The sequence below is a fragment of the Dipteris shenzhenensis genome, chromosome 20, assembly GCF_047967505.1.
Source record: "Dipteris shenzhenensis isolate YYH24624 ecotype China chromosome 20, Dip_SZ_1.0, whole genome shotgun sequence".
NCBI lineage: Eukaryota > Viridiplantae > Streptophyta > Polypodiopsida > Gleicheniales > Dipteridaceae > Dipteris > Dipteris shenzhenensis.
This window is the reverse complement of record NC_141615.1, coordinates 36,059,123-36,075,919: the sequence shown is the minus strand read 5'-3', so window position 1 is coordinate 36,075,919 and position 16,797 is coordinate 36,059,123. Positions and strand designations below refer to the sequence as shown.

Genomic DNA, 16,797 nt, shown 5'->3' with positions numbered 1-16,797 from the left:
AAGAAACTCTACAAAGAAAAGGAAGTGCCACCTCTATGAAAAAGATAAAACGTAGAAGAAGCACGTAGATAGTGACCTATCAACAAGATCTGTAGGTGGCGACCCGCCATGAAGAGCTACCGATGGCCACCTTCCATGAAAAGCAGTCCAAAGAGCAACAAGGGGAGCAAGGTGCTAAGAAGGTGCACGAGATGAAGAAGGAGTTTGCAAGGCTTGCTACGAAGAGGAGGCGCAGACGAAGAAGAAGGAGATAGCTTGAAAAATGATTAGCTCATGAGGGCACGTAACACCACGTGGGCACATAGCGATCAATGAAAGGGAGGGTGGTGGCAATGGCCGTTTAGAAAGGAAGGGTGGTTAGGCACAATGACATAAGGGGTATGGTGGTCACCTACAACTTAGGTAGTTAATATGAGAGTGCGGCGGTGGGGGGGTTTGGGCCCTGAGTTTTAAGAGAGCCATAGAGGACTAGAATAATTGGAAGTAAATGAGACAAGGGGGTACATTAGGTAGGAGAATTAGTTAGAAAGGGGAAAAAATGTAAGAGAATTAGTTAGAAACAGTTAGGGGTTGGCTAAAAGAGGATAAGAGTGGGGGGATTAAAGTACCTAATTAATAATAATAAATCTATAAAAAAAATTCCCAGAAAGGCACAAGGAAAATAATGAGAGGGGGGAAACCATGAATATTAATTTAATATGTGCCATAAAACTTAATCAATGCTAAAAAAATAAAATTAAAGAGAAGTGTAAGTACAACGGGGAACTGGGGGGTTGAGTGTTTATTAATGGCAAGTGAAGGTAAAAAGGAAGGGGGGGGTTTAGTTATAGAGAGTTAGGAAGCAATTACTCACTAATCAAAACAAAAGTATATAGTGCCAATAAATAAGTAATAGGGAAGAGGGGTATTTTTATTTACTAATACAATTAAGAGTTTGAGTTTAAGTCAAGGAATTTAACAATAAAATAATTAATTAATCAATTAAATCGAGGGTAGGGGAAGGAGTATGTGTGTAGCCCATTAAATTTATGAAAAAGGGTGCAAAAAATAAACAATAAATAGGGGGAAACGTGTATGGGGTAGTGTATGCGTGTCTCCCATTATATTTATGAAAAAGCGTGCAAAAATAAATAAATAAATTGGGGGTGTGTGTGTGTGTGTGAGAGAGAGAGAGAGAGAGAGAGAGAAGTAACTTATTTAAGAAAAATTAATGTGTGTGTGTGTGTGTGTGTGAGAGAGAGAGAGAGAGAGAGAGAGAGAGAGAGAGAGAGAGAGGGTGGGACGGCGGGACGGAGGGAGGGAGGGAGGGAGAGAGAGAGAGAGAGAGGGAGAGAGAGGGGGGGAGGGAGGGAGGGAGAGAGAGAGAGAGAGAGCGAGAGAGAGAGAGAGAGAGAGAGAGAGAGAGAGAGAGAGAGAGAGAGAGAGAGAGAGAGAGAGAGAGAGAGAGAGAGAGCATAGCATGTGAAGCTGCCATCAATGAGAAGCCAAGGGGTTTTCTACGTTCATATATCCATGATTTCACGAGCTCAGATCCCTACAACTAAGCTAAGGAAGTCGTAAGGAGTTTTCAAAAGATCACCAGAGAACAAGGCTTAACTCAACTACCAGATTACGATCACAGCTCTCTCTTGCTCAATGGCGGGGAGCCTATGCCAGTCGCAAAGTGTGCTACGGGAGAATGCTCCAACAATATAAATATATAGTTTTTGACTCAAAAAACGTACTCTGAGCTGATTGCCAATCTTGCAAGGATTCCACTACATCTAAGTCCAACATGGTGTACCCAGAGCTCCCAGGAGTCCTTTGAAGCCCATCAGCTACTTAGAAGAATTTGCCCCAAAAATGTAAGGAGCTTACAGTAGCTCATCGGCCCATAGACTCGCTACAGACCCACAGTAACGTAATGCAAGCTAAATGGCAAGTAAGCTAAAAAGGGCGTTCTTACTGAAGGCATGTTCATAAGTAAAGAGATGGAATAGAAATATGAGGGATCTATAATGTCCTCTTTGATCCGGTTGCTGTCCAGAGCATGGCAACAGGAATGGAAAAATATAGTATGAAGTAGAGTTCAGGTGGTGATGCTGCATGACTGCCCACACGCACCTCCACGCATAGACACACCCACACAAACACACCCACACTCACACCCACAGGAAACGCCATGGGATGCAGCAGCAAAGCTTCGTAGAAGAGGTGCTAGAGAAGTGGCTTAGTGGAAGAGGTTACGATGCACTCATGAGCAATTCTTTGAGTGCTATGATGCACTTACCTCACTACCGTTTTGAGACAAGGAGCGCTAGTGGAAGAAAGGCACATCAAACCTGTTCTGAAGATCTGCTCCGTGCTAAATCGATGGATCTCCCAAGCAACAACTACACCACCACATTCACTATACAAGAACAACCAAGTCTCAGAGCTCAGGTTCAAGCTCCATGTGTTGCCTCCATGTATCTCCCAAAGCTTAGTCTCCTCATGTCTCAGAGTTTAAGCCCAAGTTCATTGTGAGTCGCTATGGTGCCCATAAAGTATTCTTCAGTTTTGATAGTTCAAAAGGGTTCTCAAGGTCTCCAGCTCATGAAGCACACTAGTTCTCACATTGTATCAAGCCGTGTGCACACAAGTCATTGTTGTCATTAATTTGAAAAATCCTTTATCTCCACTTTCCCCTCCATTTTTCTACAAAGTCTACTATACTCCATGTTTCCAACTCAAATTGCAAGCCTATTCACCTGCCACCATTGCACCATACATCAAAGTTAATACAATGCGTGTTAGATTGGGGAAGTAGGCTTCTTTGCTAGTGCACAGTTGTTATCCATGTCGTTCTAATAAAGGCAGTGTTCAAAAATCTATAAACATTATACTCTTTACCTTCGTTTCCATTCCTTGCGTATTCATCTTTTCTCAAGTCCTTCATCATATTTTAGAGCATCTAGCTCTTTATTAGCATTCAAAACCAAGGACTATATGATACAACTTTCTTTCTTTTATGTTGTTGGAACTCTATAAACTTTAAAAAATCGTAAAAGTGTCCACATACTATACTATTAGGTCATGATTCAATGCCATATTTTTTTGATTCAACCATCTTAGATCTCCCATTTGGCATCCTTCCATATAAAAAAACTTCCTTACTGAGTAATCCTCTCACAGTTTCGTCAAAAGCAAGCATGGTTATATATATGTATCCTCAACATTGCAGCTGTACTCACACAATTCTGATCAAAACCTCTTGCCTCCAAAAAACTTAGGACATGACTCCCTTAAATCTTCGATTGGAACCAGGTTCAGTATAATAAATAAAATACGGTAAAGGGGGTAAACTTTCATTTATATCATTCATCATAATTTTATTACTTCTACTTTCAACTACAGGTTAATGCATGCATCATCTTGATGACAAGGATGTTCGCTATACAATGTCATTGGACTTAATAACAATGCTGCTTTTATGCTTACTCATCATGTCTATGCTCAAGATATACATCTATGTGAAGTCATATCATGGTCGTGAACCATTGTGGGTACATAGTCACAATTTGCATACTATTAGGCCTAAAAGACTATTAGAAGGTGTAAAACTCTACATCTATGTGAAGTTATTTCATGGCCGTGAACCATTGTGGGCACAGTACAAGGTGTAAAACTCTACATATATGTGGAGTCATTTCATGGTGTGAACCATTGTGGGCACATCGTCACAATTTGCATAGGCCTAAAAAGACTATTAGAAGGTGTGAAAATGTTAGTATGAAGTCCAATTTGATAAAAAATAGTGTAAGAGATGGATTTAAACATGATCTATACCAAAAATGCTATCATTAAAAAATAATAACTTAAAATAATATGAAAAGGAAAGGTTAAGTCAACCCTAAGTTAACATGATTAACTTAGTTAATTCAATGATCCTAAATGGGTCGATTTAGTTAGTTGGAATCCATTCCAAGTGAGTTATAGGAAGCTTTATTAGTTGAAGGTTAGCTGCATGGTTAGTTTGACTTAGACCAAATTCCATGTGGCTAGTGTTTCAATTCTCTACTAATAAGAGTAGCAGTTTATGATAGTAGCATTCCTATTACTCCTCTTCTCTACATCTTTGGATCTACACTCCACCATCTCATAAGAACTAAACCAACTCCCACTATTACAACAAGTCCCATCTCTTCCATTAGTTACTTAAAAACCATCCTAGAAGCCTTATTAAGGGACATAAGAATATCCTCATCAACGGGCAAGCTATCTTAGTGCATGCTAACTAGCTAATCAGCAAAGTACATGCCAACAATGAGTCAATAGGTGTACTCTATCTTAGTGCTTTTTGAGACAACCCATGATGTCTTTGTGAGTGTCATTGTTCATTTTAAAGAGACTTTCTCCCTTCTTTCCTTGAGTCAGTACTTTCAATTCAACCTTAATTGCTTAAATGAAATAGGGATACACAAATATCTCTAGTTTCTTATGCAATAGTCTATATTTATGTCCCTCTTACATTTTTTGTACAAAATACCTCTAGTCACACAACATCCAATTTGTCATAACTTGTGTCTCAATGATCCACAAATGCACTTTGGACCATATGTTTTGGTTTGGTACACAATAACAAAAAGTAGGTTCATGTTCTTTATTATTCTTAGATGCAACAATAACCACAAAGTCATCCCCCTCCTAATGTATCAATGATATCATCAAAGTCTTCCTTGATCTATGGCTCATGATGCACTATACTTATGGTTCTAAATGATGCACCTTCCATTCATGAGGTCATCAAATTCTTCTCACATGAGCATACAAGTTTTGCCATGGGAATCGGCTACTACTAGCGCCGGGACTCCTGTAAGTGAGTGTCTCAAAGTGCGGTGCATGGAAGGATTTGATGAATTTGATGCCAGATGCAAATCACTGGCACCTTCCATTCATCTTCTCACACAAGCATACAAGCATTCTTCTCAAAATCTTCTCATGATGAAGAAACAATGCTAGATGCGAATCACAGGAAAAGATCACACGATGAAAAAAAGACTGAGGTTTCATAAAACTCCGGCAGTGGGAAAGGTAAGAATCCCCCTCGCAGCCTCTCAAAGCATCTTAAAGAAGTGGCGAGGGGTGTCAACGCACGGAGGGAGAATAGGTTCAATTTCCTTAAGGATGCATACAAGGCCATTGCGCAATAGGAGGATGCGGGGAGGGTCCTTGAGAGGCGGGGAGGAGATTAGTGTATTGTCATAATGGAACGTTTGAGGGTGTTGTGATAAGATTAAGCAGAGAGCATGTTTAGAATTGTTTCGTAAGTTAGAGCCCCATGTTATTCTGCTGCAAGAGCTTAAGTGTGGTCCACAGAACGAATGGTGGTTTGCTTGTGATCGGCTAGGGTATGATGTGTTCATCCAGTGTTCATCCACTATCCAATTTGGGGAAAAGGGGGCTCTGTGATTTTGGTTGATAGGCGGTTAGCTGCTCGGGAAGTGTTGAAAATAGGGGAAGGATGGGCAATTGGTGTAGTGTTCTCATTAGGGGAGTTTTCCTACAATGTAGTGAGCGTGCATGCCCCTAATGATCCCTAGGATTGAGCTGAGTGCTGGAAGAGTTGAATACCGCAATCCTCAATAGCCACTGGATCATGGGCGGTGATTGGAACTTCACAACGGAAGAAAGAGATAGATCTCACGATACTTCGGCAAACTCGGGGGATGAGAGGGAGGAGTGGGACTATTTCTGCATGAATCATGGGTTTGTGTACTTCGCCTCCCTAGAGCCCATAGGCCTTTCCGGGTTCACTTGGTCGAATCGAACAGCTGGCGAGGACTTGTAGGGAGGGGACAGGCTGTATGTATCAGAGGAAGGGTGGTGGCTTCGTAGCCCAATGGGGGGTGAGCACCTAGCATCCTCAAGCATCTCAGACCATGCCCCGGTGATGTGGAAATTCCACTCCTCGCACCAGGTGGCAAGGTCTTTTGATATTCCCTTTAAATTCAACAAATTGCTTCTAAACTCAAAGAAATTATGCATGGCGACAAGAGAGGAGTGGACTAAAGCTAAAGAAGGAGTGGTGAATGCTATGGATCGTTGGGATTCGGCAGTTAGAAGAGTACATTTGCTTGCAAGGGCAGAGCAGAAGATGAATAGAGTCGGCAGAAAGGACTACAAAGACGCCATGATGGTGAGAATTAAAGGCATGCGTGCAGCTTTGGCAGAGACCCCTAAAGGCGCAATCTTGGCTACGGTCCTGGTAGAAGCGGAAGTTACCCAGGTGGCATGGGAGTGGGAGGAAGCCAACCATGCAAGACTAATTAGCAAACAAACGTGGCTAGTTGTGGGAGACTGCCCGTCGAAGGCCTTCTTCCAATCAGTAAAATGCAAGCATATGAGGGAAAAGATCAATCGGGTCGTTGACTGGTAGGGGAACGTCATCACTGAGTTTTGGCACATTGCTGAGGTCTTCAAGACCGAGCTGAGCACGATAGTTGGAGAGCCAACGGAATAGGACCAAGGATGGAGGGATGAGATGCAGAGAATCTTGGAAGGCATCGGCGACAGAGTACATCCGTATCACAGACGACGGTTGGCGAGGCCGTTCTCCGTGGACGAGTTGGATGATGCCCTAAAGTGCCTTAAAGACGACAAATCTCCTAGCCCAGACGGGTTAACTGCGGAGTTCTACAAGGATTTCTGGGACATCCTGGGTCACGACCTCACTTGCATGGCTAACGAGGCGGTAAGGAAAGGCTCACAGAAGACGTTAATGTGGGGCTCATGAAGCTATTCCCTAAGAAACCTAGTAGGACGAAAGTCGGGGATTGGCGCCCGATTACAATGTTGAACACATCCTACAAACTCATTGCAAAGGTGACTGCTTCCCGAATCAAGGAGATTTGCATGACGGTGGTGGACACTGAGCATAAAGGCTTTGTGAAAGGCAGAGATATCTTCGAAAATATCCTCAATGTGGCCACAACGGTTGACTATGGTCTAGCCACGAAGCAAAAGGTGGTGGCGTTCGGCCTCGACCTGGACAAGGCCTACCATCGTGTGCTATGGGATTACATTCTGTAAGTGCTGAACAAGCTCGGGTTCGGAGAAGAGTTCGGAGCAATTGTCAGATGCCTCTTCGGGAACGCCTCAACTATCCTCTGCATCAACCGGGGGGTGGTAGGGCGCTTTGATCTCAGAAGATCAGTGAGACAAGGTTGCCCACTGGCGCCACTGCTCTTTGCCATCGGTACCATTCCACTCATACATAGAATCAAAGTGAACATCCGCACAGGCAGCCTATAGGGCATCCCTTCCCTCAGGTGAGCAAATCAGTGTACAAATGTTTGCCGACAACACCTTGGCCTTCTCACTGGAAGATAGTGAAAGTGTTGCAATGCTCATGAGAGAAGTGGAGCTGTTCTGCTCAACATCAGGCTCAAAGTGTAGTTGGCAGAAATCTTTCCTTCTCCACACAAGCACGGGCGGCCCTCCTCAGAGGCTAGAAGACCTGCAGGTTCAGGAGGTCCCGAGAGGTCGAATTATAAGATATCCGGGCGCACCAGTAGGGGTGGAGGTTTCGATGAAGCAAAGGTTTGACTGGTTCCTAGACAAGCTGAAAGCTAAGCTACACAAGTGGTGTGGAATTGCCTTGGGATGGAATGCGTGCATTCTGATTATCCAGCATATTCTTGCCGCCTCAACGATGTACATCGTGACCATTTGGGGGTTCAACAAGGGTGGGTGGCTGGAGGTTGAAAGAATTCTCAGATCCTTTCTGTGGGCCGAAGAAGCAAGGAAAAGGAGGCTCCACAGTGTCCCGTGGGAGGCCATGAAGGCACCCAAGCTCCAAGGGGGGCTCGGCCTTCCGGATGTGGGCAAGAAAAACACAACACTGATTTGCAAATGGCTCCCGCAGCTCTTCCTGAGTGAAGCCCTGTGGGTCGAGATTGCACATTCCTTTATGTCGAAGAGTAAGGGTGGTAAGGCCGGGGTGTGGTAGGATCTTTCATGGTATGACAAATTAATGTTGCTCTTCCCAGTGAAAATTAACGGGTCGGCGCTGATAGCAGGGTTAGTAGGTGCGTGGAAGGGTTGCATTCACATGGCCAAATGGATCGGAAGGTCAGGACTAAGAGGAGACGCCAGTCTTCAAGAGGGAATCTGGTGGAGCCATTCACCGGGAAGTTGCAGAACCCCATTCGCTGAGCACGACCTTCACAGAGCCTGCAGCTGCAGCAAGAAAGGCATAAGGAGGTGGCTAGATGTGTGGAATAACGTCAGAGCTGACTGGTTGTCGGTGGAGGAGATACATCACAGGTACCGGATCAATGTGAGTGAAATGGACTTGATGAGGGCCATAATGGAGAGGATACCCCAAAACTGGCCTACAAACACCTCAAATTCCCAAGCCAATAGGGTGATCCACTGGAGGGTGGGCAAGACACAGCTAAAGAAAATTGCGGCCAGAACGGTGTACAGAAAGTTGACCCTAAATGCCCCTGCGAATTCCGATCTCAACAAAAAATGGATGCTAAGATGACGGCCCGCGTGGTGGAAAACCAGATTCAGAGGAATCTGGAAGAAGTGCAAAATCGGGAAAGCAAGCTTCCTTCTCTGGAAGATTATCCACCACTAGTGGTGGCTGCCCATGAGAGGCAAGTTAGGCAAAAGAATCCAAGTTGACCCCAAATGCCCTCTGTGCGAGATGGCAACAGAGACAGTTCGCCATCTCTTCTGGAACTGCCCGGTGATCACCGAAGTTGGCACAGCCTCGAATGGGCCGTCGGGACTCGGGACTAATGTCCAAACTCAACATCAAAGGAAGATGAAAGATCCCCTTGGTAGGCGACTCTTCTAATATGCCCTCGACGTTAGCGGTTGGCTGGTCGTACATAAGAGCCGTGATCCTGCTGGCGGTTTGGGAGTTCCGAAATGCCCATATTTTCAAGAAAAAGGTGGGTTTCGGAGGGCGTGCTCAATTAATCAAGTGCCTAGCCGGAGCCAACCTCAGAGACTTCAGCTTGATGAATTCGTTGGTACTTCACCAAGTGATAGGCTGCTTGGAGCGTAGGCCCCGGACATGTGTCCACCTTGGGACAACTTTTGTAAAAGGTCTTCATTTTGGCTGGGCTGACCACCCCTTTAATATATCCGGCACGTTATTATTATTATTATATTTAAAAGTGTGGGTTTTTGGGGCGGGGGGCGGCTAGTAACTAGTCAGTTATTGGCAGAGGCAGTATCTGGTCAGTTATTGGCTCTCTCTCTCTCTCTCTCTCTCTCTCACACACACACAGAGGAGAACTTTGTTGGGTATGTAGAGCAGAGCAGAGTGCAAGCTCAAGAATTCTTTGCCATCGCCATGTTCAGATCTTTCGTTGCTTCAGGATCTCTCAGAAATTTGCTCCGTAACCATCGCCTCCGCAGTGCCGATCCCCATGGCGACCCCCATTCCCATGGCTCCCACAAGGGATGGTTCAGCCCTGGTGACAATGACCCCAATGGATTCCTCTTCAACGAGACCCCCCCTCCCCCCGGTCAGTCTCGTAAATGGGAGGACTGGGAATTGCCCTACTATGCCACCGGCATTATCGCCTTTGTCATGCTCTTCATCGGGTTGAACTCCAAACCTGACACGCGGATCGAAACCTGGGCCAGGAAAGTTGCCCTTGAGCGGTTAGAGGAAGAGGAAGCGCAGGATGCAGAAGTGGCAGAGGTGGCAGTGCAAGATTCTCCGGCGCAGGTACTTCTTTATCATAGCATTCTCGAAACGAGGGTGTGCCACTTCGTAAGGGACAAATGCAGGGTTTATACGCAGGGATGTTGGCTAGGGTCGCGGCTGTGCTTGTCTTTCTGCTTTCGGTGTCGCTACTGGTAGGCTTCCGCTATTTTGTTTGCATTATTCTGTAATTAGTTTCGTTCTACTGGCATATGAGCAGTTTATATAAGCTTTGTCTTGCACCATCATCGTCCAAGAATCACGTAAACTTGGTCCTGAATTTACAATGATCCGTTCCTGTTTTTCAGCTTATAGTCAGAACGATCTTTGTTCAGCTGCAGTTGGTTTGTGCATGTGCCTTTGAATGCAGTGTACTCACTAAACTCAAGAGACAGCAGATAAAGCTCATGGCTATGCCAGCTTCTTCCCTCATATGCAATTGGATGTCAAAACCATATGAGTGAGGCGGAGCTGTAGCCTTCAGCCTGCTTGTAGGGGACAAGTTGGGTTTTATTTGAGTGTTCACTAATGGTTCGTACAGTAAACTTTAAACCTTCTTCCATTAGAGTGTTGATGCCACTTGTGAAGTTTGAGGTCCACGTAGTGGGGTGCTTGACAAGTTGGGTTTTCTGCGAGTGTCTACTAACGTTTCTTACTTTAAACTGACGCCACTTGTGAAGTCTTAAAGTGCACTAGTGGGGTTCTCGTTTGGTTTTCTGTTTCAAACTGTGGGATCGAAGAGAGAGAGAGAGAGAGAGAGAGAGAGAGAGAGAAGGGGTAGCCTCTAGGGAGGCATATCAATTTTTGTCAAGAAACCAAGTACCTCCTATGTACTTTTTCTGCTTGGCTTGTGACCAATTGCAGAAGAGCCTCCATCCTGAAGTCATCTTGTGCGTGCTGATTGTTCACAGCCATGCCTGAAATTGTGGAAGGCATACTTTGCCCCCATACATTGCCTCAAATAGGCTCATCCCAATAGTAAATGCTTGGTGTTATTGTAGCAAAATTCAGCAAGTCCAAGACACGTGTTCCAAGACCTCTGAGTGTCATGGCAGAAGTGCCTCAGGTATTCATCCAGCCATTTATTCACCCTCTTCAATTGCCCATCAGTCTCAATATGGTAATGCTGTATTGAGAGTGAAAATTTAAATTCACATGAGGGTTCCTGCAAGTCTCAGAATATGGCTGCTGCCCTAAATTCTGCATGTACTCGTCTTGAATGCCATGCATCCAATCTTGGTAGATAGGGGAGACAGCAGACAGTGTGCAATTGACAAGGCATCTGCACCCACGTTTTCTTTGCCCTTCCTATATTTAATGTCAAACTCGTTTGACTGCACTGAAGCCAACCACCTCTTTGCTTGGCTAACTAGTTGGGCTGCTTGGCCATTTGCCTTGACGAAATCAGCTGCTGTTTTGGGGCTTTCAAACCTTGCAACACCACTGCTTTGCCTATGCAATCACGTTTCAAAACAATGTCAATGTTTCTCGCAAAAGCATAATCACGTGAGAGTCGGGCCCGTGCATCTTGGTGACATAGGCCACTAATCATGTATTGTCCATTGGCAACCTCAAATCTCAACCATGTTCAAGCTTAACTTTTTACAAAGTTTTAATTGATAAGATTGTGGGTGGGCAACGTACACCGTCCACTAAAATATGAATGGTCTTATCGATCGATGTCACCTTTCAACCTGAGTGTTCCGGCACTTTTAGAGCAAAAACCAGGCATCCCAGTACCCCCCCTCATCCACTGGAGTATTATTCTCAACTCCTTCCGTGCATGGAATGGCATAGCAATGTGTTGCTTGTTGGAGAAGTCACCTGTAAGCCCTGATATGAGGAGTGTGGGGGGGAGGTGGACTTAGGGGTAGGGTTGCCACATGGGCTACACTTTGGTTGCCATGTGGGCAGCATACCTCACAGGGAAAAGCATGAAGAGGAGGCTGTCACATGGGCAGCACCTAGGCTGCCATGTGGCAGCAAAGCAAAGAAATTTGGGGCTGCCACATGGACAGCAAACAGGCTGCCATGTGGGCACAATTAGAGAAAGTACCTGGCTGTTGGGAGAGGTTTGCAGAAGAGTTAGAGCTTTAGCATACCATGGAATCATTTTAGGAGCAGCCACGATGATGTGGAAGATGATGTCAGCAATAGTATGGATCTGGTACGCAGCTGCAGCTGCAACAGCTAGTTTGGGGCCTGGAAGAGGTCTGAACAGGTGCGTAACAGCAGCAGCATGGAATGCCTATTTTGGGCAGGTATATGGCCTGCAGAAGAGCTCAATGGGGGCTGGACCACTGGCTGCAGGCCACGTGGCTAATCGGCTGTTAAGGAGCTTGGTTGGGCTGGTCCAAGCCAGCCCACCAGGTCGGTTCTTGCAGACCAAGGGGCTGGGCCCCAGGTGGCTGGACAAGGCCGGCCAGTGGGGGGCTGCTGGGTTGGCCAGATTACCCCTACTGGCTCGGCTGTTTTGGAGGGGGACTTCCCCTATAAAAAGGGGTCCTGTGGACCATCTAGTGTGGCAGCTTCCAGGAAGCAGATTGGGGCAGTAAACAGCCAGCCAAAAGGGCTTACATAAGACCGAGGGAGGTGGCAAGGATTTGCAGACAAAGAGCTTTGCACCCTTGGCTGTCATCCAGGACAACAAGGTACAAGGATTAAGGTTCAGGGATCAGGAGAAGCTTGGCCTCACTATTGGCGGCACATCAGGGCAGCACGGAGGTCAAGTCTTCTAGGCATGCATTGCCTCACATGCAACTGTCTGGGAGGATAGCTTGGAGGTGTAGTGGGGTAAGGACGGAGGACCATGATTTGGTGGGACTTTGGACTTCTTTTGTATTGTGTCCAGGTGAACGGAAATATATTTGGGTTGGTTCTATATCTCCTGTGGAACATTGTCTATTTACTGGCTTGCACACACACACACACACGTTTGTTGAGTACACACAAGTAAAGAAGTTTTGGATTTCGTAGTTAAAACACTTCTATGTGTAATTCCTGGATACCCTCTGTTTGGTTCATTTCTAACATGGTATTAGAGCCTTGATTGGAAGTTCACGGGAAGTGGAGCTTGAAGGCAAGAACCTTGCTAAAGGATGACCTTGATTCAAAGCGGGGGGAATCTACTTCGACGTGTGGAGGATTATGCCCTTGCGAGAAGGAGGGAGGCTCAGGTTCAGACAGGTGTACTAGACTTGTTATTTGGTTGCAGACGTTGCTAGATGGAGGACAGCTTCAGAGCATGGTGGGCGGAGGACCCTAGGCTGGTCACTCGTTATGAGGGGGATAGCTGGAAGATGCTCGTACCTGGATTGCTCGAGATCTAAGGCAGGAATGTGACTGAAGGTGGTGGTGCCATGTGGTGCTACCAAAGATGGGCATGTGTATCAAGGTGGTTTGCTTGGACGGGACTGGACCTGGCAGAGCAGGAGCCTCTAGATGAAAAGCTAGGAATCGAGATCGACACTGGATTGTTCCAGAGGGTTTTGAGATGGAAAGCCAATGGAGTGTCTTCATCGATGATTCAGGATCGGAACGAGATGTGTGGGCTAGAGGGGGTATTCGAGAAGTCACATCCCCATCTGTAAGCCCCCATATGAGGAGTGTGTGGAGGAGGTGGACTTAGGGTTGGGGTTGCCACATGGGCAACACTTTGGCTGCCATGTGGGAAGCATACCCACAGGGAAAAGCATGAAGAGGGGGCTGCCACATGTGCAGCACCTAGGCTGCCATGTGGGCAGCAAGCTCACAGCAAAACAAAGAGATTTGGGGCTGCCATATGGGCAGCAAACAGGCTGCCATGTGGGCAGCACAATCAGAGAGGTACCTGTTGGGACAGGTCTGCAGAAGAGTCGCAGCTGCAGCGCAGGCAGTCATGATGATGTGGCAGATGATGTCAAGCCATAGCACGGATCTGGTACAGAGCTGCAGCAGCTAGTTTGTGCTTGGAAGAGTTTGAACAGGTGCGGAACAGCAGCAGCATGGAAGTGCTTATTTTGGGCAGGTATATGGCCTGCAAGAAGACCCCAATGGGGACCGGAAAGGGGCTGGAACACTGGCTGCAGGCCACGTGGCCAGTCAGCTGTAAGGGGCCTGGTTGGGCCGGTCCATGCCAGCCAACCAGGTAGGTTATTACAGACCAAGGGGCTGGGCCCCAGATGGCTGGACAGACCAGCAAGGTCGGCCAGTGGGGGGCTGCTGGTCGGCCAGATTACCTCTACTGGGTTGGCTGTTTTGGAGGGGGGACTTCCCCTATAAAAAGGGGGCCTTTGGGGCCTCATAATCCATCCACTGTGGCAACTTCGAGGGAGGTGATTGGGGCGGTATACAGCCATCCAGGAAAGCTTACTCAAGACTGAGGGAGGTGGCAAGGAATCTGCAGACAAAGAGCTCTGGGAAGGGTTGCACCCTTGGCTGTCATCCAAGACAGCAAGGTACAAGGATCAATGTATAGGGATTAGGAGAAGCTTGGGCCTCACCATTGGCTGCACATCAGGGCAGCAAGGAGATCAAGTCTTCTAGGCATTCACCGCCTCATAGGTAGCTGTCTGGGAGGATAGCTTGGGGGTGTGTTTGCCGGCACAGGTAACTAAGTCCACAGAAGCTTGACGAGGAGCACATGGGCTCAGGGATCTAGAAGTGCCACGGAGGTAGTAGGACAACACCTTTTGGGGTAAGGATGGAGGACCACGATTTGGTGAGACTCCGGACTTCTTTTGTATTGTGTCCAGATGTACGGAATTTGGTTGGCTCTATATCTCCTGTGGAGCGTTGTCTATTTACTGGCTTCCACACACACACACACATGTTTGTTGAGTACACACAAGTAAAGAAGTTTTGGATTGCGTAGTTAAACACTTCAACAGATGCAACTGTGGAATATGACATGAAGGAGCATTGGTGTGCTGAGAGGTGTCATCTTGGATTTCAAGTATGTCATGAGCATACACCTTGAATTGTCTAGTACCGCATGGGTCAAAGGGAAATGAGGGGTCATCTCCTGCTCCAACATCAAGAGTTTGTTCTGCATTGCCAGCACCATTTGACTCCTCATGAGTCAATCTCAAGAGCATCCACAAGCTCTTGTTAATCACTAGACAACTCCACAATCAGGCTGATCTTGGCTGTCCCAGCATTTCTCATTTTGCATACTTGTGCTCGTGAGTTCATTTTGCACCACACTTGAAGCATAAATATTTCCTCTTTCTGTTATCATGATGGCCTTAGTATGCTTCTTAATATTTGTTTTTTGTGCTATAGCATTAGGCTCTTTGCCCTACTTTAAAAAGAGGTACAAGTTGGTATTAGATGGACTAAGTGATATTCCAATTTGACCTTGTGAAGTTTTCGTCCATGTTGCGGCTTGCTGATATTGCGATAAGTTCTTTCTATCTTAAGTGGTGCGTTGCCCTATCTACTAGATGGTCTAAGCATTTTTTGCTTGGATGCTCGTTTTGGAGAGACTAAAATGAAATCATTTAGTTTTCACAAGTATTTGTAGCTTGAATGAAGAGAGTGTGGACTACTTTCTGGTTAGCCTTCTCCTTTAGTGCTAGCCTTTGTCACGGCTGGGTCTGCCCTTCACCTCTGGAGTGCTTCAGAAACTCAGTATGAAGACCTTTGTATAAATGGATGCTCAAGTATGTGTAGTACTTTCTGGTTAGTCTTCTCCTTTAGTGCTAGCCTTTTTCACGGATGGGTCTGCCCTTCACCTCTGGAGTGCCGTTTATACAATGGTCTACACCTAGAGTTGGGGTGTTGATGACGTTAGTTGGATGCCATAGTAGCTGTCCTTGCTATGTGATGGAATTTATGGCTGCAACCTTATGAGTAGATATCCTGAGAGTGAAACTGCACTACGTGTTGTGTTTTTAGAGGATGAGTTTGGGCATTCCTAGATTCATCTAGATATATAATCCAATTTCATAAAAGTAGTCATCCATTCTTTGGTACGAGGCCGTGGAAATCAGGATACCTTGTTCTTTGCACCTAGAACCTTGAAGCCCTGTGGCTTCTCCACAGGGAAAAGAACAAGGTATCCTTATTTCCAAGGTCATTGTAGAAGTCTTCCTTCAACTCTCCATTTAGGATAGGAGACTTCACGTCCAAAGCTATCATTGTATGGGTAAGGGTCATTGTTGCGTTTGGGGCAAATGTTTCTCCATAATCTACCCCCTTCACCTGTTTATAGCGTTTGAAAACCAACATGGCTTTGTACTCGTCTAAAGATCAATCAAACTTGACCTAAATCTAACACCAACTTGTTCATATTAATCATTACTATTTAAGACAGTTTTATCAAATCGTGAGACACCAGATTTCGACTTTCACAACTGTATGGGGAAGGTGTTGGCTGAGGGAACATACATCTGGTTTTTAAAAGGCATAATAGTAATCAGAGTTCTGGTTTTCCCTTTGGTTAACATAGCAATGCAAAAAAAGAATTGCTAATTTGTCCTTACTATGCTGTGCAGGTCTAAACTGGTGATTAAGTTTGGGACACCTTCATAAAGATGAGACTGCATACTTTTTTAAGTTTTGGGATTAAGTTGAACATGCAACTGATACATTTCTCCACCATATTAATGGATATGCAGATTCATTCAGAAATTTGTTAGTGCAAAGCCAGCTGTTTTCTTCTTTACGTCATTATCTCTAGCATGATGTCTACAGAAACTGTCTACTGTCTTTGGATGGCAAGCTTGTAGCTTCGTTTTGAACGAATGGAAGTATCTCTGTGGTTGCAATGGATCAAAATTGTGTGACTCCTGATTAGCTCTGCCTTGAGCCAGTCTTTATCTTGTCATTTCCGAACAAATGCCAGAAAGTGAACTGATTTGTGTCTAGAGACATGATTATGAAAATATACAGGCCCTCACTATCCATACATGTGTGTATGGTCCCTGTTTGGTACATCATGGGTGTACTTGTCACTATGTACATGGAATGATTGGTGTAAAAGGTTTGTGAGATAATTTTGATGATGTTTAATTTCCACTCCTTTTCTTTTGTAAAGTTTTGAATTCATATGCACATGCTATCAAGGTAGAATACTTCCAGCATTGTTTGAAACCTTTTTTATTAGTGGAAGCTTGGGCTGAAAAAGC

At 45.6% G+C, this 16,797-nt stretch overlaps 1 protein-coding gene across 1 annotated transcript; it reads left to right on the top strand.

Annotated features, from left to right (window-relative positions):
* The first annotated feature begins 9,234 nt into the window (after positions 1-9,234).
* On the top strand, positions 9,235-16,334 carry LOC147889589 (uncharacterized). Its single transcript, XM_087391707.1, has 2 exons — positions 9,235-9,712; positions 16,165-16,334. The coding sequence occupies exons 1-2, from the start codon at positions 9,332-9,334 to the stop codon at positions 16,168-16,170; spliced, it is 387 nt and encodes a 128-aa protein (XP_087247833.1). The 5' UTR covers positions 9,235-9,331; the 3' UTR covers positions 16,171-16,334.
* Positions 16,335-16,797: the final 463 nt, after the last annotated feature.